Consider the following 27,979-nt stretch of genomic DNA (forward strand, 5'->3'; position numbering starts at 1 on the left):
GGCGATGGTGCGTTCGGCAGCTGCGAGGCGGGCGGCTAAGTCGCTTTCGCCCGTGGCCGCCCCGCCGCTGCGCGCCCTCGCGTCCAGCTCCTTCGCCCGGGCCTCGAGCTCAGCGGCCCGTTGGTTCAGTACGGCCCTCTCGGCGCGGGCACCTTCCAGATTGCGACGCGCCTGCTCCTCCTGCGCTGCCTCGCGGAGGGACAGGCTGACCGCCAGCTGTTGCGCCGCGGCCTCGGCCCCCTCGAGAGCTCGCTCCCGCTCAGTGAGCGCGTCCTCGCGGAGGCGGAGCGTGAACTCTTCTTCGGCGCAGGTAGCCTCGTGCGCCGCCAGCGTTGCTTCCCGGATGGTGACGGCGGCCTCGCGGTCCGCCAGATCCCTCTCCACGACGCAGGCGCGCTCTTCCAGCGCCATGGCGCGCGCCTCAAGGGCCTCTTCACGCCGCCGGGACGCCGCTTCGGTCTCCGCCGCCCGCTGTTCTCGGGCAGCGGCAGCGTCAAGCACCCCCTGGGCGGCGTCGAGCTTCTTCCCTAGCTCCGCCTCCCAGCTCCCGTATTGAAGGCGGAGGGTGTCCTGCGCCTCGTTCATCACGGTGGTGGCAATGAGGGCAGCCCCCCGCTCCTCCTCCACTTCCTTGGCGATCTCCGCCAGCACCTTCTTACGAGTTTCAAGCTCCGAGACGTGTCGGCGGTGAGCCTTACGGCCCACCTCCACCATGGCCTCCACCGAGCGTCGCCCCTCTTCGACACGCGCCCACGCGGCGTCGAGCTCCGCCCGCTCTGCCTGTAGGACCTCTACCTGGGCACTTAACCCATCCAACACCGTGGTGTTTGCGGCGGCCAAGGCCTGCAGAAGGGGCTCTGCGTTCAGTGGGGCGATAGAAGGCGTGGGGAAGAGCCGCCTTGGAGAGGATGCCACGCGGCTCGGGCCGCCGATGGAAGTGCCGGACTCGGGGATGTCCCCCGGACCCGTTTGGTCCTGAGCGTCGCCCGAGGGAGTGGGCCCAAGCGACGCGCCCGCAGCCTCGTCGCCAGCTGCCCCGGAAGTTGTCGCCTGAGCGTCGCCCGAGGGAGTGGGCCCAAGCGACGCGCCCGCGGCCTCGTCACGAGTTGCCTCGGAAGTCGCCATCGCCTCGTCCTGGCGAAATCCGGCCTCCTCCCGAGCGGCTTCCCCGGCCTGGCGGGCCCGGGCGGCCTCCTCCCGAGCGGTTTCCTCGGCCTGGCGAGCCCGGGCGGCCTCCTGGGCGGCCTCCTTGGCTTCCCGTAGGCGATCCACGGCCTCTCGCCGGTCAGATTCCCGCCTGAGGGCCTCTGCGGCCGCCGGATCCTCGGCCTCAGACTGGCCGGACTTGGAATGGCGGGAGGGACGCGACGGGATCTCGCTGAAACAAAAGAAAAAAAACCAGAAGACGAACAAGGTGGGTGAGTGAAAACTCGCGTTGAGAGAATGAATACAGCCACGATGGGTGAGAGATGAACCTGCGAGGAGGTCGGTTAAACGACCACTTTGGAGGGGAAATGAGGTTTCCCCGAGATGGTTCTGTCTCCCCCATCTTACGGGGCCGCTTCTTCTTGCGCTCCCCCTCGGGCTGCGATGTTGGCGCGGCCCCCTCCGGGCGCCTGCTGCTGGCACGCGCCGCCCCGCCCCCTCGGGGAGGAGATGGGGGAGGTGTTCCTCCCTGCTTCCTCTTCCCCCGGGCGTCGGCAGGGCGGCTGCTCCCCGGGCCCCTGTCGCGGGACCCAGAAGCACGACCCCCTCTCGGGGTAGATTGTTCCCCCCTGCGGCTCCCGCCCGCGCCGTCGTGGCCCTTTGGAGCTCGCTCCTCTGAGGCCCCAACCGCCATCATAATGGTCAGGATGGAGGCGCGGTCTGGATCGCTGCAGAGGGGGAGGATTCCTCGGGGAATGAGGGCCGCCTCTACGGAGTTGAGATTCAGCACCCGTTGGACCAATATCTTGAAGTCCTCAGGAGCCCAGTCCCATCTCACTCCCTGGTGGGTCCTTGTGAAGTCTTCGGACCCGGTGTACTCCCAGGCGCCCCGAGCGCGTCGCTGGAGCGGCGCAATCCGACGACAGAGGTAGTCGCCGTACACCATGGCCCCTGTGAGCCCCTGGGATCGCAGGCCCGCCAGGCGGTCGAGGACGGCGTCATAGCCATCCCCCAGATCTACCGGCGCCCGCCAGCTGGAGGCCTGCGCCGGGGGCTGGCTCGGAAGTCGGAGGCGCGCTTCGTCGGCGAGGGGAGTGTAGAACCAGTCGCTCTTCCAGTCGTCCCACTTCTTGCGGAGGGCGCAGGGGATGTAGCGGTTCAGCACCGGCCCCCGTGGCTGGAAGTAGCAGCCACCGACTACCGATGGCGGCGACACCGACTGCACGGTGAAGAACCACCGGAACAGCCGAAGAGATGGGCGCACCCCAATGAACATCTCGCACAGATGCGCGAAGATGGCCAATGTCATCACCGCGTTGGGGGTGAGGTGCGCCATCTGGAGATCGTAGAACTCCAGAACATCCATGAAGAAAGAAGAAAATGGCGGAACCAGCCCTGCCATTGCAAAGGGGAGAAAGAAGACGGACCGCCCCGGGTAGTCTGGCGCCGGGCGTCCCTCGCCCAGCGTGACTATCTCCCGGCCGGTGGCAGATTCCGGCATGAAGCGGCGCGACAGCCCAGCCTGCCTCTCACTCACGATGCGGGAAGGCGGCAGCACGCTACCATCAAGCAGAGCGGAGCCCCGTGCCATGGCGCCGGAGAAAGAGAAGATTAAGAGCGAGCGCGTGTGGCGAAGGTAGGGCACAGGAAAGAAGGAGTTAGGGCGCAAGCGGCGAAGACAAGGGGAATAATGGCGAAAGGAAGGAAACAGATCCCTTCCTCAGTGCCTTTATACTCTTGCCAACGCTGTGCCCGGCTCCTCGCTTCTCGCGCCCACTATTTCGCCCCCTCGTTTCTCGCGCCCACGCTTCCACTAATCCCATTCGCCCGCTTGCGGCGCATGAGGTGGATATGCGGTTGTGGCAGTCGAGATAGATCATATCGTGCGCGCGTTAATTACGCTCGCCGACCGAAGCGACGTTACCATATCTCCAGACGAAACGAATCGCCATGTCAAGATTCGTGTGCTACTCAAGTAATGTGGCAGTCTTGAAGAGACTGCTCATTGTTGACAGCCGAGTTACCATTGCCGATGTGCGTGGTTTGTGACCGTTGGGTTTCTGCCCAATTGTGGAGACCGGTCCCACCTGTCACCAGGCCTTAGGAGTGGCGTCACGCCCGACCGTTTCCCTTAAAGAGGGCGATCGCCCTGGCATAACGCCGGGGGCTACTGTCGGTAACATGGGATCAGGAGTATCATGACTAGAGGTTTGAGGCAGACACAATCGCACACGTGGCCTGGCACCCCCGAGGGACGTCGGGCCCGAGGGTGATGTGTTCGCCCTCCTCTTAGTCCCCCCGAGGGGGTCGGGCCACACCCGCCTCGGCCCCGAGGGCCGAGGCACCCCGACCCCTCGTGGGTTTTTGCTCCGCGTGTATGGGTTAGGTGAGCACAGTGGGGCTCACCTAACCACATTTATTGCGGTTTGGCTGAGCGTGTCACGCCGCATGTAACACAGTGCAGTGCACTCGTTTATCCGGTCTATGACCAGTCACAGACCGGTCAGATCGCGGGTTAGGTGGCGACAGGCGATCTGACGCACGCCTCGCCCCATCCCGTCAGGACGAGGGCTTCTAGGCGCTCGTCCCCAGCTGGAGCTAGCGTGTTACCTCCCAGAGATGGCACGTTAGTCCTGGTCAGATATATGCCAGGCTTCATCCTAACCATTACAGGCAAGATGTTGTGTGAAGAAGGGCGAACATGTAGATTGCTAAGCTGACACGTGGTGCACAAGAATGACCGACGTGACGGGTCTGACACCGGTCATGTCGTCAGCAGACAGCCACGATTCCACGTCGCACCTGCTCCCGGCGAAAGTGGAGGTAGTTGTGGGTCGTCTCATCAGAAGATGACTCGGACGGCAACTATACAAATCTCCGTCCATTTATGAAAAGGTAGGGTAAGTCCCCACAAAAAAGAGAGAAATGGTGCATGTGGTATCCCCTTAAGATATAAAAGGAGGACCTAGCCCACTGAGAGAGGGGACTGATTTTTCCAGATAGGGAACCCAGAACAAGGGAGCGGCTGGCTCATACTTTGTAGCTCCTTCATACACAGATCTCCCAAAACACAGGAGTAGGGTATTACGCTTCTCAGCGGCCCGAACCTGTATACATCGCCCGTGTCTTGTGTGTTTCCTGTCTCGCGAACCTTCCACATACAGAGAGCTTAGAATCTCACCCTGAGTCCCCGGCCGAACCGGCAAAGGGGGGCCTACGCGGTCTCCCGGTGAGGAGCCCCACGCTCCGTCAATAAGTATCGGTAGCGTGTATTTGACATTATATTAACTAATTGATTTACAATTGCTAATGCAGGTACTTCAACCGCTCCGAGTCAGAGCTCATGCTCCCCTAGTGTTCGACGATAGGTACATCCCGTACCTAAGGGCTGCCGGGTTGCTCGGGGTGGCCTTGGTCGTGAGCAGAGGAATGCCAGTGTTCAACGCTCCTGCGTTGACAGCACTTGTGGACAGATGGAGGCCTGAGACACACAGCTTCCACCTCCCCAGTGGTGAGATGACCATCACTCTACAGGATGTGGCTATGATCTTGGCCCTCCCATTACGGGGGCATGCCGTGACGGGCAGGACAGAGACTCCTGGATGGCATGCACAAGTGCAGCAGCTGTTTGGCATTCCACTGAACATTGAGCAGGGGCAAGGGGGGAAGAAGAAGCAGAATGGAATACCCCTGTCTTGGCTGAGTCAGAACTTCTCACATCTTGACGACGATGCTGAGCCATGGCGTGTTGAGTGTTATGCCCGTGCATACATCTTGCACTTGTTGGGAGGGGTTCTGTTTCCTGATGCTGGGGGTGACATTGCTTCGGCGATATGGATTCCTTTGGTCGCCAACCTTGGTGATCTGGGCCGTTTCAGTTGGGGCTCAGCAGTGTTGGCGTGGACATATAGACAGCTCTGTGAGGCCTGTTGTCGTCAGGCACCATCATCCAACATGAGTGGTTGTGTGCTATTGATTCAGATATGGATGTGGTTAAGACTACCGGTTGGAAGGCCTAAGTGGAGGCAAAGCTTCACTCCTTGGTACTACAATGAGCCAGACATGGAGAAGACAGTGGCCTACCTTTTTGAGAGTACTGCCACTGCACATGCTCACTGGGATGTGGCATACAAGCATTATGTCAATGAGATGGACTGCTTACAGCCTCAACATGTAAGTACTTCCAATATCACTTCTAGTTAGACATTTACTTCTTTAATTGAGATACTAACCAACGACATCTCTTCAACTTTTGCAGATTGAGTGGTTACCATACCACACAAATGAGGCTTCAAGCCTGACCCTGAACTTGATGTGCAATCGAGACTCTGACTATTTCATGTACCAGTGCCCATTGATTTGTTTCTGGGCAGTTGAGTACCACCTTCCACACCGTGTCATGCGACAGTTCGGGAAGAAACAAGATTGGCCGGTTGAGGACATCTCAACTGGAGTTGAATTACACAAGTAAATATTTCTTATCTTTGTTTGCTTTCATTGTCAATGTTCAATTTTGTACCATTTAACCCTTGTCGATGCTCACTATTGTTTCATCACCTTCTACTTGTCTAGGTATGACAGGGTGAGAACAAAGAAGGTGAAAGACTGGGGGCTAGAGCATAATAGATACATTGATGAATGGAGGACAGCCGGAAGGAACGACAGGTACATCGAGACTATACACCAAAATCATCTTTTCTCAGAGTATCTTCGTTGGCTGCATAGGACATATAGACTGTTCCTCCGCCCTACTTGGACGGAAGCCGACATAGAGGATGACCGCGACTCCGATGAGGGGCGGAATCCCTATGATGTCCGGACTAGAGTTGGATATCAAATGGAGCACGCCCCACTTAGAGACAAAGTCGTAAGTTTTCTTGCATTTGTCAAAGTTATTTCCATTTGCACCCTAGACCCTAACATATATCTTCTCACGCTTTCAGTCGAGAGAGCTCCTCAAGAGTGTGAATGAAATGGGGCATGCCCTCCAAGCTCCGAGGGGTGGTGAGGACACGGAGAACACACTCCGCAATGTTTTAGAGGTAAAATTTATTTAGCACTTTGCATTACTTGAGTTATGCCTAACAAACTTCTTTTTTTTTTTTGAAATGCAGAAAGTTCGTCAAAGGTGCCGGAAACTTGCAGCAAAATTAGGTTGCAGGTCGGTTGGATTGGACGACGTGTACCAACCGGGGAGACTACCACTACCACTACCTCAATCCGCGCGTCCAAGTATGGCTCGACACTCCATCAGGATAGAAGAGCGTGAAGGAGTTGGTGGCTCGTCGTCGTCACGCATTAAGCAAGGGAGGGGAAAGGGGAAGGCGCCGGCTCCACCTAGCGACGACGATGACGACGAGGACGAGGAGGATGACGACTACGTCGCACCAGACGACGAGGAGATAGACATGTCACAGCTTCCCGACGCGCCTCAGGGGACGCAACCCACGCAATACAACTTGCGATCCACTCGGGCAGCGAAAAAGAGGTAAAATGAGCTTACCATTCTCAAATGTTATTTGATTTCCCTTATTTTGTTTTTAAAATGTTTTAAACATTGGATTTTCAAATGTAGGTACACTCCGGGCTCGCAAGCAATTCGGCGCCAACGGAAGAAGTAATTTGTATGAAGTTAATCTGTTGGTTGGTAGTATGACATATGTGGTGCACTATGTGATATAAAATGTGATGGACTATGTGAGGACTATGTGATGGACTTTTGACATTGTTTCATGTGTGGAATATAGGATGGACTTTTGGCATTGTTTGATGTGTGGGATATGTGATGGACTTTTTGCATTGTTTGATGTGTGGAATATGTGATGAACTATGTGAGGACTATGTGATGGACTTTTGCAATTGTGATTTGTGCAATTGGAATCTGTTTTAGTCTGTACGAATCTGTGAATTGTGATTTGAATTGCGAACTGTGAATTGGTACATTTGTGCAATATGGATCTTCAATTTGCAGGGAGGCAGAGGGCGGCACCAACCACCCTGATGCCGCGGTTGGGGAGGGCGGCGCCAGCCAGTGCCGCGAGGCAGAAGGGTTTCGGGCTGGGGGAGGGTGGCGCCAGCTACCCTGGCGCCGTGGTCCATGAGGGCGGCGCCAGCCGAGGCCCGGAGGCAGAAGGGCTTCGATGTGGGGAGGAGGGGAGCGCCAGCCACCCTGGCGCCGCGGTCGAGGGAGGGGGGGTGCCAGCCGTTGCCCGGAGGCAGAACAGGGCAAAAATTTTTAGGGGAGGGAGAAAGTTGGTGGGGCCCGTAGAGGAGGGGCGCGCCAGCCATGCTGGCGCCGTGGTATGAGGGGCGGCGCCACTTTGGCTGGCGCCCTCTTCAGCCTAGTCAGCACCTCCACGATAGCCCTATTGCCACGGTGGCACGGGCACGGCGCCAGTGTGGCTGGCGCCGCCATGTTGGGGTACGGCGCCAGCCACTCTGGCGTCCAAAAAGGACCATTTCCGGTTTAAGTTTTTTCAGGGGTCTATTTGTAAAATAAGTTTTCAAAAAGGACCAAAATATAAAAGTTTCAGGTGTTGGAATTATTTGGGCTAAACTTTGAATAAACAAGCACATATGCACGTAGTATTAAATAATCACGCAAGTACGAGCAACTGCACACCATAAGTTTTGACAATCACTGGTAACTGATCTAATTACATGCATATAACCAACAGTCAACCATTAGGATAACCTTCATGTATATCCCTTTTGAATAAGCTTCATGCATGCAAAGAACATATTCTATTCTCTAGAAGGATGGGCCAGCCATTAACAGAGAACACCTCAGTCACACGGAAGAAAAGCCCAAAAAGAAAAGGATAAGATATTCCGATGCTTGTATACGAAGCTCTAAAGACTAAAGGAAACCAGCATGTCAGCAAGATGTTGGTTCAGTCTAAAATTTTGATGCAAGATTGCTAGCGCCATCAGGTATGGCATATGCTGAATGATCAATCATGAAGAGCGTTGGCCCATGCATGCTATTGCATGTTTATGTGCTTTAGCTGCAGTGTTATACAGTACTGTAGCGTCAACGCCACGATCCTTTGCCATAAGAAGGACGCCTTTGATCCTTATACATTAAGAAACAGGAAGAATATTTTTCGGAAAAAGGATGAAAGACAGGGTGCATCCTTTTCTAAGGAATGCAACTATTCCATCCAACGCCATGCCTTTTGGTCTATCAAACGGTGCGATTTCGCGAAAACTCCTTATATATGAATTTCTTAGAAACTAGTATATATGAACTAAGGGCACGACGCTGCCCATTTCTATGTTCTAACCAAGGCCTACAAAACCTCGCACGGCTGCATAGGCTGGGCCTTCTTACACAAGTCAAGCAGCAAGGAGAAATCAAAATTCAATACCGTCATGATCCACTCCACTTCACGAGGAATCATACGGTATGCCCCCAGCAGAGTTGCCTGCACAAAACGAGTTAAAAACCTCAGTGAACGCCAGACATGGTTAACACCTGTACATTTGTAAAAGTCCACTATTATAAGAGAAGGCAAAAGGATGATATGGGTACAAGTCATCAAAATTGCCTCCCTTCTCATGCCTGACATGCCTCATTTAAATCGGCCGTTAGGTTAGGTTGAGATACAACAGATTGACCTACTGAAAAGCTGATACACATTCATATACAAACACAGTTTCTAAGAGTATTAGCTGTTTCGAGTTGTAAATTAGCATTTCAGATCCCACAATTACCAAAGTCTGTACCAACTGATTACCAAGAAAAATGAGACGATATGAGAACAAAGTGAGAATTATTTCACTATTTATGTGATCCATTACATAGATATACTTTAGTGCAGAGCATGCATCAAAATTATTTTTAGGATAATATCATTTAACAGCCTCATAACACCCCAAGATACAACAGATAGCAGGGCTTATTATTGTATTTCATGAAGCATACGATACAGGAAATTAGGAAAATCTAGCCCAACGGGGAGAGGTTTAGAAGGGCTGAAGGGGCATCAATGATGATGGTCCACCTTATCATGTCTCAAATTTTTATGTCTAATATGCATGCCAACATACAGAAAACAAAAGGAAATCAGGAAATGAGAGCTTGGAGCTGCAAAATGACCCTTTTTTTCAGATTAAGGGGGTGTTTAGATCTAGGGGTGTGGCGTGCCACATCGGGTATTATATAGGGTGTCGCATGTGGTGTTCGGGCACTAATAAAAAAACTAATTACAGAATTCGTCAGTAAACCGCGAGACAAATTTATTAAGCATAATTAATCCGTCATTAGCAAATGTTTACTATAGCACCACATTGTCAAATCATGGAGCAATTAGGCTTAAAAGATTCGTCTCGCAAATTAGTCACAATCTGTGCAATTAGTTATTTTTTTAGCCTATATTTAATACTTCATGTAAGTATTCAAACATTCGATGTGACAGGGTGAAAAATTTTGGGATGGGATCTAAACAGGGCCAAACTGACTAAAATACTATGCCTCCTGCTAGTGGATGTTGATCATGCTTTGTTACATTTTCAGTGCACATGAAATATTTAAATGCATATAATGGGGGTCTCAGTTTAGCCTAAATAGCTATTCATTCTTTACCAGGGCTGTTTTGCCACAAGAACAGTCTAGTAAAGTGACAAGTGCTGTTGATGCAGGGAAAAAAGGAAAACAGTAACTTTGATACTGAATAAAGAAAAGGTAAAGAAAATGATAGGTTCAAAGAAAAAAATGACTTACTAAGCATCAATAAATGGATCATTTTGTCATCCTGGGATTGCTGTAGCGCTCTGAAATGACATGCCACCAACAATTTGAGTCATGATGTCAAACCCTTGATGACATGCCTGGACCTTGAGCTATTACTCTGTTTCCTGGTTCTCCATGGGATGGGGAATTGCTTAACAAAACTAGTGAAGTCAGTGTAGAGATGACCCCAGCTTCTGAAGGTAAATGGTCTGTTGATTTATGCTGCATAAATATTCCAAAATGAATATTATCGATACTTAGTTCTGACATTAAGAAAGAAATATATGTTGATGTTTAGTACTGGTATGTCTTTACAATGCTTATATATGTCATGAGACCAGAACTAAAGTAGTGGGTCAAACTAATTCTTACAAATATTACACCTTGGTTATCTTTCTACATATCCGTGTATGAAAACCTGAAAAGGTAAACATAACTACAGTCCTATACCAAATGAGAAAACTTATAATATATAGTGTATACCACTCTAGTCCCTAGCTACAAGTGCTGTCAGTATGCACAAATAAAGGGCAACCCCTATTTGAAGGAGGGAAAATTACTGCTAGGCTCCTAAGCCCTTGTTTAGTTCCAAACTTTTTCTTCAAACTTCCAACTTTTCCATCACATCAAAACTTTCCTACACACACAAATTTCTAACTTGTCCGTCGCATCGTTCCAATTTCAACCAAACTTCCAATTTTGGCGTGAACTAAACACACCCTAACTTTAGTTTGGACGTTCTCTACGGTTCTCATATATAAATTGTTGATACTATTATCTACCTTATTTTGTATCTGTTGCTATCAACTGAAACTACATCCTCGTTTTGGTGATTGGCATTTGGACCCTTGCTTAGAATTGTCACTCACTAATCACTATACCTTCAAAAAAAAAACCAGGGGCACCCTTTCTCTTTTCAGATTTACTAAAGATTACTCTGTTTTACAGGTCATTCAACCTCACAGCCTACTCACCATCTTCCCATATTCTTCCTCCCTGAAATAACTAACCAACAAACCAAAGCTCACTGATTCCAATCCTCACAATGCTTCTATCCAATCTACCTAGTCCTTACCTGAACTATCTCATCCCCAATAGCCATATACTTATCCCAGATAACAACATTTGCTGAACAAAAGCTGAATAAAATTGTTACATACTATGTCTGCTGCTCCACATCACAACCTACTTTCCATCTTTCTCATTTCTCTCTTACCCTTAAACTAAAGGAGCATCCAGTGCTGAAAATACCTAATTCATTCCTTCACCTTTCTGAACAATGATATAATAAGATCAGACGGTTGATGCTGCAGGCACCATAATCTGCTTACGTGCAGCAGCGCGTGCAAAACTAGTTCAGCCATCACATTCTCAAGGCTCTTGAGGGAAGCATGGCCCCTTAAACTACCTAAGCCAGCTCTAGATCCTGCGTGTGTACATACATGTGCAAGATCCACTGGAACTGCATTTAGTCTGTATACTTAAACAATGATCAAAACAATCTAAACCTAGAAACCAAAAACCTTGTAACAATTCACCACACATGACACAACCAGAAAAAAATTATTGCCAATTCATAATCACATTATTTATGCCAATTTAGCTTGTCTACCCATACGAAGGTTCTGTCCCAGACTAACTCTGCAAACCAAATATCTGAATCATCCACCGTAAACTGAACACACATACAATACTCAGAACTCAACATATTATGTCGCAAAAGTTAATTCGTGCAACACATCAACGATGCCATGATTAAATCTACATTTGCCCCACCACTGACGCGACTAAATCTGCATTCACCCCGGGAAAAAAAACAGTTAACCCTAAACAATATTCTACAACCGAATCGGAAGTTTCGGAACCTTACCGAGGATTGGAGGAGGCGAGCGATCCGCTTGCAGTTGCATCACTTTCGTCTCACCCCTCGGCGCACTACCAAATGAGGTACCACCTGCGGGCACCGCTGCTCCTCCAACCGTCGCCCCTTGAAGCCGCCGCATGTACATCCGCCCGCATTGCAAAGCGCGATTAGGGCATCGCCTCAAGGATCCACAAGGGCGATTCGCCGCAAGCTAGCGATGGAAATCGGATGCACCTACCTAGCAAACGCCCGCGGATGATGAGGACGCTCCGCTCCGCTCCGCCGTCCATCGCCTCCTCTCTCCCTCTCTCCGCGATTCGATCTCACCGGCGCCGTAGCGCGCGGGGCGGTGGAGAGCGTGGGATTTCTCCGCGGGTAATCCCATTGGATAAACATGGCGCGTTTGGGTGGTTCGGTCGCCGCACCACGCAACGCGACGCAGTGCGCGTGAGCGTGCCTAACCGTGTGCGACTCGGCTCGACAAAAAACCAAACCAAACCGATCAGATCGCATTAGAAAATCTCTCCACCGCTTGCAATTGCAAGCTAGCTGCAGTGGTTTAGGGCCAAACATGCTGCAAGTGTGAGTCGTTGACCAAAGAGGACATCACATTCGGAGTCAGAGATGGGAGACCGCCAGTGCAATGCTAGTCATAACCACGATATCAAATGCCAAGGAGTTAAAGAAATGATAGTTTGTGAACTTGTGAGTTGTGATGGACCGGGACGATGAGCATGGGTGAGCTAGGCATTGTCTCTGCGCAAGCACTGGTGTACTGCCGCTGCCAGGGTAGATCCACCGTCCATTGCAGTGGTCCATTGCCTCACCCTCACGCCGACACTTGTTTCACAGCGCGCAAGTAATTAACTTGATCCATTCGAGAGAGATGAGGAGAGAAAACGAACAAGGTTTGGTTGATCTGGCACTGGGGCACCGCCAATCCGATGTTCGTTCCACCGACTGTACTACAGTACTAGTATCCGGCAGTCTGGCTACGCGGTATACTACTATACGTGTCATTGTCTACTCAACCAAGAAAAATTCGCTGACGATCGAGAATTGTGTCAGTAACGCCGCCAAGCAGAAGAACACCCAAAATCCATCTATCCACCACCACTGGGACTGGATTCATCATCATCAATTGGAAGAAATCTCAACCACCGTTGGGCCCCAGACGCACAGACACACACAAACACATCCGATCCCGCGGCGGCAGCAGCAAGCGCAATTCCCATCAACCGCAAGTGCGTGCCGGCCGAAGATTTGGCGCACGCACACTCAAACCCCCCACTCCACTGCCCCCAAAACCCAACCCCCAACCAGCCAGAATTACCACACACACGCACCGCACCCGAAATCCCAAGAAACGCGCGTATAAATCCCACCGGCTTGAGGAGTCGACTCGCCGATCCATCCACCCGCGCTTCGTCCATTCCATCTTTCTCTCTCTCTCGCGGAGGTCGGAGGAGCCATGGAGGTGTTCTACTACCTCGTGTTCGGGGGCCTCGCCGCCGTGGTGGCCGGGCTGGAGCTCGGCAAGAGCGCCAAGGACCGGGTCACCACCTCCCAGGCCTTCAACTCCTTCAAGAACAACTACGTCCTCGTCTACTCCCTCATGATGTGTATGTCATTCTTCGATTCTTGGCGCATTTTCGTCCTCCCGGATCTGGGATTCATGGCTTTCATCAATCTTGTGCAGCCGGGGACTGGCTGCAAGGGCCGTACGTGTACTACCTCTACAGCCAGTACGGCTTCGACAAGGGCGACATCGGCCGCCTCTTCATCGCCGGCTTCGGATCCTCCATGCTCTTCGGCACCATCGTCGGATCACTCGCCGACAAGCAGTACGTTTCTTCTTCATCGATTTCCTCTCCGATTGTCACAGATTGTGCCCCGCGCTGAGACTGACAGAAAAATCTGTGTGTTTCAGGGGGAGGAAGAGGGCGTGCATCACCTACTGCATCAGCTACATCCTCAGCTGCATCACCAAGCACTCCCCCGAGTACAAGATCCTCATGATCGGCCGCGTGCTCGGAGGAATCGCCACCTCGCTGCTCTTCTCGGCGTTCGAGTCATGGCTCGTCGCGGAGCACAACAAGGTACTGGACGCTCACACATTTCAAGATTCTACCTTCAAAACATTTTGACGGATTTTTAGTACAATATGAATTAAATTTTACTTGCTAAAAGTTATATTATTGGATTGATATTTCAATTTACTTTCATAGGGTTATAATTTTATTACTATAAACCTTATAATATATGAGAAATTATAAGATAAATATTAGTTTTGACGATCGTGTCAAGTTTGATCGTGTCTTATATTATGGGATAAAGGGAGTAATTAGTATTACTGTAATTATACGCAGGGCCAGATCTGCTTGTCAGTGTCCCCCCTCACACTGATGCTTTGCAGCTGTGTCTGGTCTGACTTTAACTTTAATCCAAAGTTTCCTCTTTTTTTTTAGTTGTCTATCTAGAAGGGCATGTTCTAGTGGTATAAAGAATACATATTTGGAATGTTTTAACCTTAAGTAACTAAAATTATTCCTATCTTTGTTGTGAATAAACTATTAGAGCGTCATTTGGATTCATTCACATAATCACATCCTTGTCATCCAAGCGAGCTAGGAGCATAGGAGTACTTTTATTTTGGGATGTTTGACTACTTACTCAATTAGGCACATAAAAAAAGGATTTTCAGTTTGAGATTAGGACTACACAGTAAAAGGTCATTTTGTCAGGATCTGAAAAGAGAAGACTGAAATCTAGTACTCCTTCCGTCCCATTTTGCAATTATCGGTTTCTATTTCAATGTTTATCTGTCCGTCTTATTTAAAAATTTATGAAAAAAATAAAAAAATAAGTCACGCATAAAGTACTACATATTTTATCATTCAATAACAACAAAAAAAATATTAATCATAAGAAAATTTTAAATAAGACGAATGGTCAAACGTTGGACACAGAAATATATAACTGCACTTAGGATGGGACGGAGGCAGTATGGAGTATAGCTAGTAGTTCTAGTATAGTTGCAAGCTCATAGCCACCATTTTTTGTTTTCTTTCTGGTCATTGTGTCGGTGGATCAGAATAAGATGGTTGCATCGTCACAAGGATAGGCATTTAACAAGCATGGCCCATTTAATAAAGCTGGAGTATTTAGGATAGCCTCACACTCACTACAAATTGTCCTTTTATTCGGCCATGTGCCGTCTCCTATATGGATATTAATCTCGGACATATTCAATAATTCATTCAATTATCAATAAGAATCCAAGGATCCAGGTACAGTATCTGTTGCCTGTGAGGCTGTGAGTCTGTGACACACTACTATGCAGTGTTCTTCCCGTGACAAAACTGTCGTTTTGATTAACTAACTAATAAATGGTCCTTGTCGTTTGCAAACTTCTCCAATGTATTACAGTCAATTTCTTATCTGCGTTATCAATTTTTCACTGTAAAGTTTAACCTTGGCATTTCCTTTCACAGAGAGGTTTTGATTCACAATGGCTGTCGATCACATTCTCCAAGGCTATATTTCTTGGCAATGGCCTGGTCGCAATTGTATCCGGGCTATTTGCAAACCTGCTTGCCGACAACTTGGGCTTTGGTCCCGTGGCACCATTTGATGCTGCTGCATGCTTCCTGGCAATAGGCATGGCTATCATAATGTCTTCATGGAGTGAAAACTATGGAGACCCATCTGAAAGCAAGGATTTGATGTCCCAGTTCAAGGTTGCAGCCAAAGCAATTGCTTCAGGTATGCTTAACTCATCTTATTGGATTGACAGATAAACAGATATGTATCAAAGTTGACAATCGGCATTCTGACATCATCCTTGAAATCTTTAGATGAAAAAATTGCATTACTGGGAGCCATACAGTCATTGTTTGAGGGCTCAATGTATACTTTCGTCTTCCTCTGGACTCCGGCGTTGAGCCCAAATGAAGAAGATATTCCTCATGGCTTCATATTTGCCACATTCATGCTGTCATCAATGTTGGGTAGCTCAATTGCTGCACGCTTGTTAGCCCGAAAGCTGAAGGTCGAAGGTTATATGCAGATCGTGTTTACAATATCAGCCTTCACCCTTTTCCTTCCTGTTGTCACCAACGTAAGAACACTGCTTATACTGCCTGTCAATTTTTCTCTTATAATTCAGAGCCTAACATCCGTTTGCTAAATGTTGAACAGATTCTAGTGCCAACTTCTTCAGTGAAAGGAGGTAGCATCTCATTTGGAGGCACTCTGCAGCTGCTTGGTTTCTGTACCTTTGAGGCATGCGTTGGCATATTCTGGCCATCAATCATGAAGATGAGATCTCAATATATTCCTGAGGAGGCAAGAAGCACAATCATGAATTTCTTCCGCATACCACTGAACTTGTTTGTTTGTGTGGTGCTTTACAATGTAAGTGAAAGTGTTCTTACTGAATCTCATGATTCTAATCTGTTGATTTCCTTCAAAAATAACATTTTTTTCTGTGAATTTTGCAGGTGAATGCATTCCCTATCACTGTCATGTTTGGCATGTGTTCTATCTTCCTCTTCATGGCGGCAATCCTGCAGAGACGGCTAATGGTTGTTTCTGACCTACACAAATCATCGACAAGTATGCATCTTTCTTCATTACTCCACATATAAAAACTAAAATCGCTTTGCCAATCAATTTCTTTGATTCCTAACTGTTGGGGTTAACATTTTCTGCAGAAGCACAAGAGATGGTTGATGAAGATGAGCCACTGAATCCTTAAGGATTGATAGGATCATACAAACAGATCGAATATAAGCATGTGGCATACTGCAATTCATTTCTACCGAGCTGCTGAATAAGATTGGACGTTGCAGAAAAGAGCAGTTGTTTTTGTTTGTAACTTTATTTCTGCAATGTCGATTGACCATTGGCTGGTAGTTCACATCTGTGGAGCAAATGTAGTAGGCACGAGAGGCAATACATAGTTCAGCAAGCATTGAGCTATAGCCGAGATATAGGCTATTCATGTTGTCATTTGTTATTTGTTATTGTTATTCACCAGCATGACATTGTATGAAATTAAATGCTACGGATATCCTAATCGAAGTTATATTTTACACGAGAGAAGGCCTTCTCAGATATCGTGTTGTTTCCTCGAAATTATTGTCCCTTACAGACAATCTCTTGCAGTCTCTTACATAGTCACATCTGTGATCTGGCGTACAGGAGTTTTCATACTTGTACGCGTCCAAACAGACTTGATCCAACATCCTCGTACCGGGCACTCACGACTCGCGAGATAAATTTGACTTGATGATCAGAAGGGATTATTGTTCTTGCCGTAACATCACCCTACAGTAAAGCTCTTGAATTTATCACATCTTATATGCCTAAATCTATGCTGAATATACATGCTAGTCTGCCATAAGGTGAAATGGTTCATCACACTGCATCTCATAGGGAAATGAAAGGAAAAGGTCTTGTATGCAGCACCGGATTATTATCCGAGCCAAAAAGGTTCGAAGCTTTAAGAACATACAAGTGATAGGTGAAATAGTTCATCACAATGCAACTCATAAGGAAATGAAAGGAAAAGATCTTGTTTGCTGCACCGGATTATTGGACGAGCCAAAAAAGTCGAAAGCTTTACGAACATACAAGTAAAAACTAGGAAGGAATATAAATGGTGGGTTGCACAAGTATAAGAGGATGGCCACATCTCAGAAATGCCCACAAGGAAAAGGTTCGAAGCTCAACAGAAGAACAGTTGTCTGCCTAACCCACCAACCGAATTGTAACATCAGAATATGATAAGAGTTAACCCACCAAAACATTATACTGAAAGAGGACAAAAAGAACTAGCCAACTAGGCCAACATACAGTATAAAAAGAGCACATACGAAGGAAAACAGAAGCTGGTGGTGAAATACATGATTCTTCCATAACCTAAAGTTTGGTAGTTATCAGCTTTATCAATAGATCCGTTCAAGACCAAGAAAATTGGTGACAGAAAACACATCAATTTACAGAATAAGAACAAAGTACAGTAGTAACAGAACAGGATAAGACTGCAATAGATAGAAAACATGAACATTGTAATATGCTATGGTCTGGAGAATACAAACTAAAAAATCCATTCGTAAGGGAAAATACGGTGGAAGTTTGAACTAAAATTTGGACCAGTAACATTCAGATATCACTGAACAAGAAATAATGTGCTTTCAACATAAACCGGCAGCTTACAAATGCCAAACATCAAGACTGGCAGTGTGTTTTACAGATGCCAAACAGAAACCTTACAAATTCCTAATGAATATCTTACATTGAAACATCAGAGCATAACAATCACCACGTAACATGGCAATATAGCATATCAGTACTTGATACTAGTACTTAGTACTACCTCCATCCCCAAACATGAGGGATTTTGCCTATGCAGTTACATAGACAAATTCTCTTATATTTGGGAACGCAGGTAGTAGTCGGTAGTGTGACTTGTACCAAGAGTCAAATGCCAAACATGCAAACAAAAACATTGTTGTATAGTTGCAATAGAGCATCAAATGATATAACAATATGCAAAGATCATCAATATCCATTATACACAATAAAATGCATGTGGAAGTCCTTGAGAACTACGGGTTCAGACAGACATAAGGATATATAGTTATACATAGGAAGCAACATTGGGTATAACTAAATATCTTTATGTCCATTTGACCCTGCAACCGGAATGCATTACTTGGTAGAATGTAAATCGCAGCACATAATGAGGATGGCATCCATAGATAGATTAGAAATGTGCAAACATTAGCCTACTCTTTTATGGCATATTGTTTCATCGCAAGTGAAACACACACCATAATAATCTAGGAAAACTACACTACAATGAACATTACATTTCACATTGTCACGGACTCACCATCAGCATAACGTAAAAGTATGTATTATTGTGTTGGTACCAGCTAACTAGCTACTCGAGAAGACGTTACATTGCAACATAGGCCAAAAATTTAGTGATCTGATCCGATCATATCGATTACATGTAACATAACGCTAAAATATAATGTCGAGAAGAAAACCCTTCTCCAATAATAAATTAACCAGGAGAGCAAAACGAAGAAATGACATTCCTTTTGGCGACCAATTGATTCGACCATTTCTTATCACAGCAGAGAGAATACCGTGCGGACGAATCAGAGGGCAGGCACATATCTCTTCGCCGCCTGCTTGCCTGCCATGGCGGCGCCGGCGAGGACCCCACCGATGGCGCCCGCGACGGCGGCGGAGCGCGGCCCGTTGGCGGCGCGGAAGAGCGCGCCGGTGCCGAGCCCCGCGGTGACGCTGTTGATCCAGTCGTCGCGGTCGCGGACGGCGACCATGCCGCTCTCGATCCCGGCGTAGAGCAGGCCGATGACCCCGAGCGTGTTCCCCATGCGGCGGCCGTTGCTGCCGCACGAGTTGAGGACGCGGTTCGCCCGGATCTTGGCGGTGTCCCCGGGCTCGGCGTTGCGCGCGGCGTCGCGGAGGCCGACGGCGGCGCCGGCGACGGCGCCCGAGAGGTAGCCTATGCCGGTGTAGTAGGTGAGGTTCTCGCCCCAGGAGCGGCGCTGGGCGAGCGACTCCTCCTGGAAGAGGAACTCCGGGGAGGTGGGGAGGTCGTAGAGCTGCTTGTAGGGGATATTCAGGTCCTGGTAGGGGTTGTACAGCCGCCTGCCGGAGGCGTCCGTCCGGTCGTCGCGGGTGCCGGATCCCGACGAGAACAGCCGCGGATCAGCCATGGCGGCGGCGGCGGAGGGCGGCGTGGAGCGGAAGAAAGGCAGAGAGGAAGAGGAGGAGGGTTTCGGCACGGAGCTGACTGCGCGTATTCCGCGTCGGCCTCTTTATTATTTTACACAACTTTCTGGAGCCCCAAGCCACTTGCGTTTGCGTGTGTGTGTGATGTGATATTTTCGCGGTCGCCGACCTTGCGATTCATGGGCCGCAATTTTGATGGCCCGGGAGTTGATTAGGCGACCCATTAACCCATCGACCAAAGTGGTGGATGATGGCCCATCAACCGATCGGCCCATCACACACTTTAGTTGTGCTTCGCTGGAGGCAAACCCAACACGGCGGAGGCGAATTGGGCGCCCGATTCTTTTTTCAAAAAAAAAATTGGACGTTGTTTCGTTAAGTAGATCGAAAAATTTTTAGTTAATAGATTAAAAATGTTTTAATCTTTTAAAAAGCTGAAACACAACCAAATCACTTTATAAAACATTTTGCTACAATATATGAAGCAACGGTTTCCAAAAAATCGGACGTTGTTTCACCTTATATAAAAACAATGTTTCAGTAAATAGCGAAAGAATATTTCAATTCTTAAAAAAAGCAAAAAACGGTCAGATCGCTAGATGAAATAATTTGGTTCAATATATGCAACAAACGTTTAAAGTCATTGCAACACTTAAATCCTATATACATAAAAAAACAAATCATATGTCCATCAAGATAAAATTATTAAATAGTATAAAAATCTACTGTAATATTTGATTTATATATAATGAAACATCGTCAGTTATTTTTTTTCTCACCCATCATGCGCCCGACGAGGAGGATTCGCGCTACACGGCAGAGGCGACAGTAACATGGACTGTGGTGTGGTACACACACGGTATGTCAGAGCAAGTGGTTAGCCAAAAGCAGCAAACTGTTTTGTATACAAGGGCGAGCTGCACGAGCTACTGTCTCCATGAGCTAGCATTGCTTGGAACTCCCATTCCCATGTCTCGACCATACCACCACTATAGCTAAGGCCGAGTTTAGTTTTAAATTTTTTTTTAAAACTTCTAATTTTTTCGTCACTTACACAGAAACATTTAACTTTTTCATTATATTGTTCCAATTTTAATCAAACAAGTGAACTAAACATACCCTAACTAATCATCGCAAACACAGCTGCTATAGCTATAGACGAATACGATAATCTAGCGAAGAAAAACAAAAGCTCAGATCTCTGAATCCACGTGCTCCCCTCCACTGACCCACGTGCTGCGTCTGATGAGCAGCACCACCAGCCCACTCCCAACTGGAGCCAAACAGACACAGGTAAACACAAACCCTTTCGATCCATTCCCGAGTTACTAACACTAACAGTATATCATTAGTTAGTGGCTAACGATGCAATGGACCACATGCTTAGTGCCCACTAAGTACTAATCCTGCCGTTTTACGAGCACAAACCAAACCCACACACGTCTTTACATGATGATTTTAGGCCGGGGATTCCGGCCGACACATGGCTCGATCGATCGAGCCGCGACATCTCTCTCTCGGTCAATTCCGCCCGTTAGCCTCCAACGATCCAAACCGCCTCGTCATAAATAGGCAAAGAAACGAACAAGGAGGTGGCAGAGTGTGAGCACTGGTCGCTTGCTTGTGCTTTGCTTTGCTAGGACGAGAAGAAAAGAAAAGCGGCGAGAGCTAAGCGAGGAAGGATGCGTGGGGCGTCGGCATTGGCATCTCTCGTCGCCGCGGCGGCGGTGGCGCTGCTCCTCCTCATCGACGGCTGCGGCGGCGCCATGTACAAGGTTGGCGACCTCGACGCCTGGGGCATCCCGCCGCCGTCCAAGCCCGACGTCTACTCGCGCTGGGCCAAATCCATCCACTTCGCGCTCGGCGACTCCATCTGTAAGCACTGGATCATCGCGATTAGAGGCCTCGTCTTTTTCTTATGTTTGTACTTATCAACCGAAATTTAAATTTTTCAACTTCAGATTTAAAGCTGATTTTAAAATTTTTTTCATCGAAATTTATTTTTCAGACTTTGTTTTTAGCTGATTATAAAAATTTTACTCTTAAATTATTTTTCGTTTGTAAATACGCCGTAACTCATCTTCTTCACTGGGTATGATTCACGCAGGGTTTCTGTACCCGCCGAGCCAGGACTCGGTGGTGCAGGTGACGCCGGTGGCGTTCGCCGCCTGCCAGGCGTCGGACCCGGTGCTGAAGCTCGACGACGGCAACTCCGTCTTCAACCTCACCACGCCCGGCCGCGTCTACTACATCAGCGCCGCGCTGGGACACTGCCGGAAGGGCCAGAGGCTGGCCGTCGACGTGCCCATGGCCAACGGCACCTACCTGCCGCCCACCGCCAACGACCTCGCCGCCTTCGCGCCGATGCCGGCCGAGGCGCCGGCGGGGTTCGAGTCGGCGGCGCTCGGCCCCGCCGGAGCGCGACAGTCGGCGGCGCCCCGAGCCGCCGCCGCCGGCGGAGCTGGATCCGTCCTTCTTGCTGCTCTTGCCTTCGCCGTCTTCTTGCTGTGAGAGCATCTTGTTGATTGTGGATTTTATCTTAGGGAGTTTATTATTAACTTTGGATGATCAGAGCTTGGATCTCCATATTCTTATTTTTTATCCGTTTGTATTGGATTGTACAATGAAATGATGGTGATGATTCTTTTTTTTTTTTGCATCGATCAACTCAGCTGGCATCCATTGCATCTGCAGCTTCTAGCTTGCCATTTACACCATTGCAAGATCTTACTGTCCCACTTCATCTGTTCATCACATCATTAGGCAAACAGTGAAGTATTTAAAGATGGCCATGGAACAGATCTACCACATGAAGTAGTAGTATTTAACAGATGCCTCATCGTGTCGGTGTCCTGGACTGCTAGTCCCAGACAGAAGAGATTCGATGGTCCAGGCATTGATAACGTGATCTTGAACAGTACTCTTCATATTACCTTGGCTGCCTGGCACAAACAGGAAGCTGCTGTCCATAGGGTTAGCTGTGTTGCCAAGCACCATCGGGCAAACCATGTTGGCTTCCACAGAAATCTGTCATGTTGGATGGAAAAAACCGTGTCCTGATGTCCATCAACTGTCCATGCATGATCACTTCCATAGCAATGCAGGCATGGCTGGTACGTGCCGGCACTTCATTTTTAAGACATTCACAAATTATTAATCATTGAAGCCACTCAACCTTAGACCTGCAACTCGCCTCCATCCAAAAAAGAGTTCACTCTTGTACACAAATCTGGACAAGTGAATGTACACTTCGTAGGACAGAGGTAGTATCAGATAGTGTTATGCAAGAAACGAATATCTGGAACAATTAGATTGTTGAAATAATGCACTTCATATCTGAATAAATGAACCGGACGGTACAAATGTACAATGACGCCAGGCTCCAGCAGTATATGCAACTTCTGTTTACCAGAAGGAAAAGTAAGAAAACATATGCTCCGCGAGTTCTATACTTGTTCATGGTGTCATAGCAACGTTCCAGTTGTACACCTTTACATCGAAGGTGGCAGAATTCTCGAGTGCTTGTCTGAGTTCTTTGGCAGAGTTAAGATTCTTTCCAAGCATCAACGCAAAGCCGCCCCCACCAGCTCCAACAAGCTTGTAGCCGCAGCAGTAAGGGTCAGCAAATGCAAACAATTCGTCCACAAGCTTGTTGCTGCAAAAAGGATCTAGCTCCTGATGCAGCCTCCAGGCCTCCGACATTATGCCACCAAGCTCGTCTATTTCACCATTCATCAGGGCTTCCCTTCCAATTTTCGCCAACTCAGCAAGCCTCTTGATGCTAGATATCAACAGGCTATCACGGCGGAGATATCGAGTGACAACTTTCTGCAGGACCCGGTGGGCAAGCCTTACCTGTGCAGAGTATACATTCATTTGGGGAGAAAATTATACTCTTTTGAAGCAAAATCAATGTGGAAAATGGATGGGCGTGCACACTTGGAAGGAATCTTGTTTGGACGTACAAATCTTAGAATCATGGTGGAACTTGAACAGGCTACTGTTTGTAAATTGAAACTTCTAGCCCTAATTTCAGTTTATCTACTATGTTATATATGCTTACAGCAGAAAATTCATACTTACTTGACCAGTGAACACAACCAGGAGACGTTGTTGTAATTCTTGAATCAACTGCGGAGATGCCAGCAATGGAACAACATGCAAACGCAATGGCTGTCCTGGAAAACTCTGAGTGCACTTGATTCCAGGATATAGGCCACCAATTTGATCTTGCCATCCACCGCCTGTGCCCATTACTTGCTCTACTACCAGCACAGCTCTAGCAACAGTTGCATCACTTTCATCACCTTCTATAAGTTGGAATAGCCCCTTAACTACCGCAGCTGCTAATATGCTAGAAGTTCCCAGACCACTTCCACGAGGAACATTTGCCCATGTCCTAATGTTCAACCCTAATTTTGACAATCTTTCATGGTTTAGGACACCAGTCACAATAAGAGCAGACTTGACTAAACGGAATGAATCATTTTCTTTGAATGGTGAAGTAATAGAAGACAGGTCATCAATACAAACATTTCTGCCAGCATCATCTTCAATGAGAACTCCAAGGTGGTCCATTGTTGTCTCTATCATAGCACCAACTGGAAGGTTCCCTTCCAACCGTATTGCCATATTCAAAACACAACCTGGACGCTCCAAACTCCATGGAGGTGTATCACTCCAACCCCCGACAAAGTCGACACGGACCGGTAATTCCACAATAGCCTTCTTAGGATGCAGGTTACCATTACTTGAACACTTGGAATCGCTTGATGGCTCTACAAAATCATACATATGTGTTAACTAGATTGATATAAACATCAATATTGATAATGGTAAAATGAACCACATTTAGCTCGTTGCCTGGAAGACATAACTGCATTTTGAGAAAAGCGACAGAAAAAATAGCATTAAGTTTGTTGGTAGTGTACAGACTGTACCTTTAGATCCATATTTTATAGCTGATGCAGTTTCACTTGCTATGGAAGCCCACACTTTATCTTCAACAATAGCTGCAGTGGAAAGATCTCCAGAAGCTGTAAGCAGATCCATTTTGACCTGGTATCTTCTGCTCTGCGGAAGAACACCAGAATACTGATCCCCATGACTGGGACAAAGCGAAAGTAACTCATTACAGACTTCTACGCATGAATTTTCCTTTTGTAGCATTTCCTCACATAGTTGAAACAGGTTGCGCCCAAGCAAGCCATAGGTCATGCAAGCTTTAGCAATGTTGGTTGCTAGATCTGCTTGATGCTTGCTTGAATTCACACAGAGCTGATGGTAGTCAATCGAACGATGCAGCTCTTCTAAGCTGATCCTCCGTGATTCTTTCCACAGGGAAGCGACTTTGCCATCCAGGTCACATGTCGATCCCATAAGCCACATACCTACTTTCAGCGTTTCAGGTAGAGACATGACTGGAAAAAGCTTTGCATTCCATAAGCAGTTGTCTTCATTGGTTGAGCTCCACAGATCTGTATCCTGGATTTTAAGATGTTCCAAGACATTTCTCCATGGTTTGCCACAGAATGTCCCATCTTTCTTCATAGATACTTTTGGATTATCATGAAGGCCACAGTAAACCATTACTCTTTCCACAGAGTTTACCAAAGGGACTTCCCAGAGGCAATGTCGATCAGGTAATGTGAAGTATGAGCTAGTACTGATTATCTGAGACCTGTTCCCATGTAACTCATGTATATTCACCCCAACAACAATACATTGTGAGCCAATCCTAATTCTACCTGAAAGTGATGAATCATAGACCAATGAATCCTCTCCAACTGAGACCCCAGCAGAAATTTTACTGGACAAAATGACAGCTGTTGCCGCAATATCACAAGCAGTAGTCTCTGGTATCGAAGACATGTGCCTTCGCCCTACAAGTCCTGAATATGAGCCCGCCAAGTGATCAAGAACTTCAGCGGATGTGCCAAAATGTAAAAATGAGAAATCATCTGAAAAGAAAATGGTCACAACTTAGCTTTGCAAAAGGCATAATATCACACAAAACTAATCAGAAATATAACATGTGAACTGTTTGTCAAATACAGGAGAATTTAATGCACAGCCATACCAGAAAGAGAATCAGCATAATTTACTTGCAACTGCTACATAATGAATTCTAAAGAGAACATACATGAACAAAAGCTGAACATCCTGTGCTTTCCCAAAGCAGCAATTAGTTCCATGCCAAATGGACGGGTCCTTAACCATTCATGCCTGGAAGGCACCCATGCAGCAACAAGATCTTCGTATAAGCTCATCTGCAATAGATCGGGTAATATGAACCCACGAAATGAAATATATTATATCAAATCTACAGTTAGATAAATGATAAACGTAACTAATGGAAGCAATGGAGCAAAAGAAAATGAGTTTAGGACGTCACTTTGAATTTCTGGTCTAACAAAAAAAATTCCATAAAGATGAGATTAATGAGGTTTGGAATATTCAGAGCTTTATCATGACAAAGAAAAAAGGTTAGGAAAATCTGGTCTCAATATAAAATAAAACATAAAGCAGCCTAACAATGCCAATGCCTCTCTTTAGGATGGAAAAGCAGACTACTGTTGCTTCTAGCATATCAAAGCAAAGAGCGAAACAGAGACAGACAGCATCTAACTTTCGTAAAATTCAGGATGATAGAATATTGTATTGTACAGCTAGAAGAGCATCCAGCACTGCAAGAATTATAGCAAATTTATTTATAACTCCCAAACTGAAGTAATGAGTGATTATGTCTTTTAAGGGAAGTTGCTCATTAGTAGACCGATATCTCCAACTACTACAAATGCAACACATGCATTTTCAGAATAATCACATAGCCTTGATTCGATGAAGCAAGTCTGCAGTAAATGAGAGAGCCTGTTGTGAAAAATTGGACAGTGTGTTAGGAAATATTTGCTCACCTCTTTTCTGCCAGTTATGAGCTCCTTGATCATGACATGGCTAGATGAATATGCAAGTCTAACAAGCTCCTGCCATGCTTTACCCCTGGCTGATATTATCCCTGTGTCAAGCAGTGCTCTCCCGTCATCTCGAATAGCCTGGCCCTCCACAAGCTCGTGCACTGTAGGCTTCTGGAGGAGATTATCAACCAAACACAGGGAATAGTTCTCCCCATCAGTTCCGTCCTTTGCCGCTACAACTACACCATGATTAGCAGCCACATCTAGAGTTGTTGGCACGGTGACGATGCAAGCAGCATCATCAGGAAGAACTAGGTTTGAAGCATCGAAGCATGGGAGAACATCCCCGGTCATTATGAAGATCCCACCTGATCATACTGTACCAATTAAAATTGAACATATTGCTCAAAATCAGTGGCTCTGTCTATAAGCTACAACCTTGGTTTTTGAAAGCTTGCCTTGCGCTGGATGAGATCGCGAGAATGTGGTCGAAAAGCAGCGGAACAGGTCCATCAGGATTGTCTCCGGCCAAGTAAGGCAGAGGCAGGAAGGCCTTCCCCATGGGGTTCGCCCATGGAACCCTCTTGCTATCACCCCCAGCGTGAAGCAGCAGTACGTGTTTGTTCGCCATGAATCGTACCACCGAGCTGAGTGGGATGTCATCTGCTGAAGAATCACTTGCTTCGGGCAGCAATTCGGCGATCTCTTCCTTGGAAGCCTGCAGATTCAGATGATGTTAAACAGGGGAGGGGATCGATTCTGTAGTAGTAGTACATAGGGCAGAAGTGGCTGGACCTGGGCGATGAGATGGCGGACGAGGGAGGCGACGGCGTGGAGAGTGGCGGCGCCGGAGCCGATGCGCGCGGCGTCGGGGTCGGGGACGGCGAGGGCGGCGGTGGAGGCCGGGAAGCGGCCGAGGCGGCGGGCGCGCGCAAGCTGGCGGTCGTAGAGCGCGGCCTGCTCGGGGCTGGCCGCGGTGAGGACGACGGCGTCCCACGGCGGCACCCGCGACGGATCCCGCGCCGATAGCCGCAGCCGGCACCACGCCTTCCGCAGCACCGCCGCCGCCTCGTCCGCCGTGTGCGCCCTCCGCCGCCGCCGCCGGTGACGCTCGGCCGGCTCCATCGATCGAGCGACTTTTGCTCCTCGACTCTTATCTAGATCGGAGAATTTGGCCGTTGAAAGAAAGAAAGAAATATCTCGTCTAGACACCGACGCGACTCCACTCCACTGATCCACTCTACTGCCTTGCTTAGCCCTCGACGACTTGGCCAGTCTTCTCTTCCCGCTGCTACCGATGGCGATAGCGTTCTTCAGACTCGTGCGTTGCGTTCAGACTTCAGTTCATGTACTCCCTCCATGTACTCCAATTTGATCTTTCGTCTTATTTGATAAATTTTTTAAAAAAATTAAAAACATAAGTCACGCATAAAGTATTATTCATGTTTTATCATTTTATAACAATAAAAATACTAATTACAACAAATTTCAAATAAGACAGACGACTAAAGTTCAGCGCGGAAACTCATGTTTGCATTTAAAATG

General features: G+C 47.7%; 4 protein-coding genes and 1 long non-coding RNA gene across 8 annotated transcripts; 2 read left to right on the forward strand and 3 right to left on the reverse strand.

Annotated features, from left to right (window-relative positions):
• Positions 1–8,096: 8,096 nt before the first annotated feature.
• Positions 8,097–12,117, reverse strand: LOC9272533 (uncharacterized). Of its 2 annotated transcripts, XR_010739985.1 has the most exons (4): positions 11,983–12,117; positions 11,751–11,867; positions 9,872–10,102; positions 8,097–8,573 (listed from the first exon to the last, which is right to left on the reverse strand). It is a non-coding gene; the product is annotated as an uncharacterized lncRNA (long non-coding RNA). The 2 variants fall into 2 exon arrangements; XR_001544222.3 differs by lacking the exon at positions 11,983–12,117 and having other exon boundaries at positions 11,751–11,970.
• A 1,031-nt stretch (positions 12,118–13,148) lies between these two features.
• Positions 13,149–16,847, forward strand: LOC4331389 (uncharacterized). The gene is made up of 8 exons (XM_015776725.3): positions 13,149–13,366; positions 13,444–13,588; positions 13,675–13,843; positions 15,239–15,509; positions 15,602–15,864; positions 15,945–16,160; positions 16,247–16,361; positions 16,460–16,847. Exons 1-8 carry the CDS (start codon positions 13,216–13,218, stop codon positions 16,501–16,503), a joined length of 1,374 nt encoding a protein of 457 aa, XP_015632211.1. The 5' UTR covers positions 13,149–13,215; the 3' UTR covers positions 16,504–16,847.
• Positions 16,848–18,469: 1,622 nt separating this feature from the next.
• Positions 18,470–19,585, reverse strand: LOC4331390 (mitochondrial import inner membrane translocase subunit TIM23-2). The gene has a single exon (XM_015776726.3). The coding sequence runs from the start codon at positions 19,502–19,504 to the stop codon at positions 18,920–18,922; it is 585 nt and encodes a 194-aa protein (XP_015632212.1). The 5' UTR covers positions 19,505–19,585; the 3' UTR covers positions 18,470–18,919.
• Positions 19,586–21,114: 1,529 nt separating this feature from the next.
• On the forward strand, positions 21,115–22,213 carry LOC4331391 (early nodulin-like protein 8). The gene is made up of 2 exons (XM_015776364.3): positions 21,115–21,395; positions 21,628–22,213. The coding sequence occupies exons 1-2, from the start codon at positions 21,203–21,205 to the stop codon at positions 22,029–22,031; spliced, it is 597 nt and encodes a 198-aa protein (XP_015631850.1). The 5' UTR covers positions 21,115–21,202; the 3' UTR covers positions 22,032–22,213.
• Positions 22,214–22,832: 619 nt separating this feature from the next.
• On the reverse strand, positions 22,833–27,721 carry LOC4331392 (bifunctional fucokinase/fucose pyrophosphorylase). Of its 3 annotated transcripts, none has more exons than XM_015776362.3 (7): positions 27,230–27,721; positions 26,893–27,152; positions 26,435–26,802; positions 25,663–25,789; positions 24,461–25,480; positions 23,604–24,298; positions 22,833–23,375 (listed from the first exon to the last, which is right to left on the reverse strand). In XM_015776362.3, the coding sequence occupies exons 2-7, from the start codon at positions 27,095–27,097 to the stop codon at positions 22,977–22,979; spliced, it is 2,814 nt and encodes a 937-aa protein (XP_015631848.1). In that variant the 5' UTR covers positions 27,098–27,152; positions 27,230–27,721; the 3' UTR covers positions 22,833–22,976. The 3 variants fall into 3 exon arrangements, with proteins under 3 accessions (XP_015631848.1, XP_015631849.1, XP_015631847.1); XM_015776363.3 differs by having other exon boundaries at positions 26,435–26,811; XM_015776361.3 differs by having other exon boundaries at positions 26,873–27,152.
• Between the last annotated feature and the right edge of the window lie 258 nt (positions 27,722–27,979).

Source organism: Oryza sativa, chromosome 3, assembly GCF_034140825.1.
Source record: "Oryza sativa Japonica Group chromosome 3, ASM3414082v1".
NCBI lineage: Eukaryota > Viridiplantae > Streptophyta > Magnoliopsida > Poales > Poaceae > Oryza > Oryza sativa.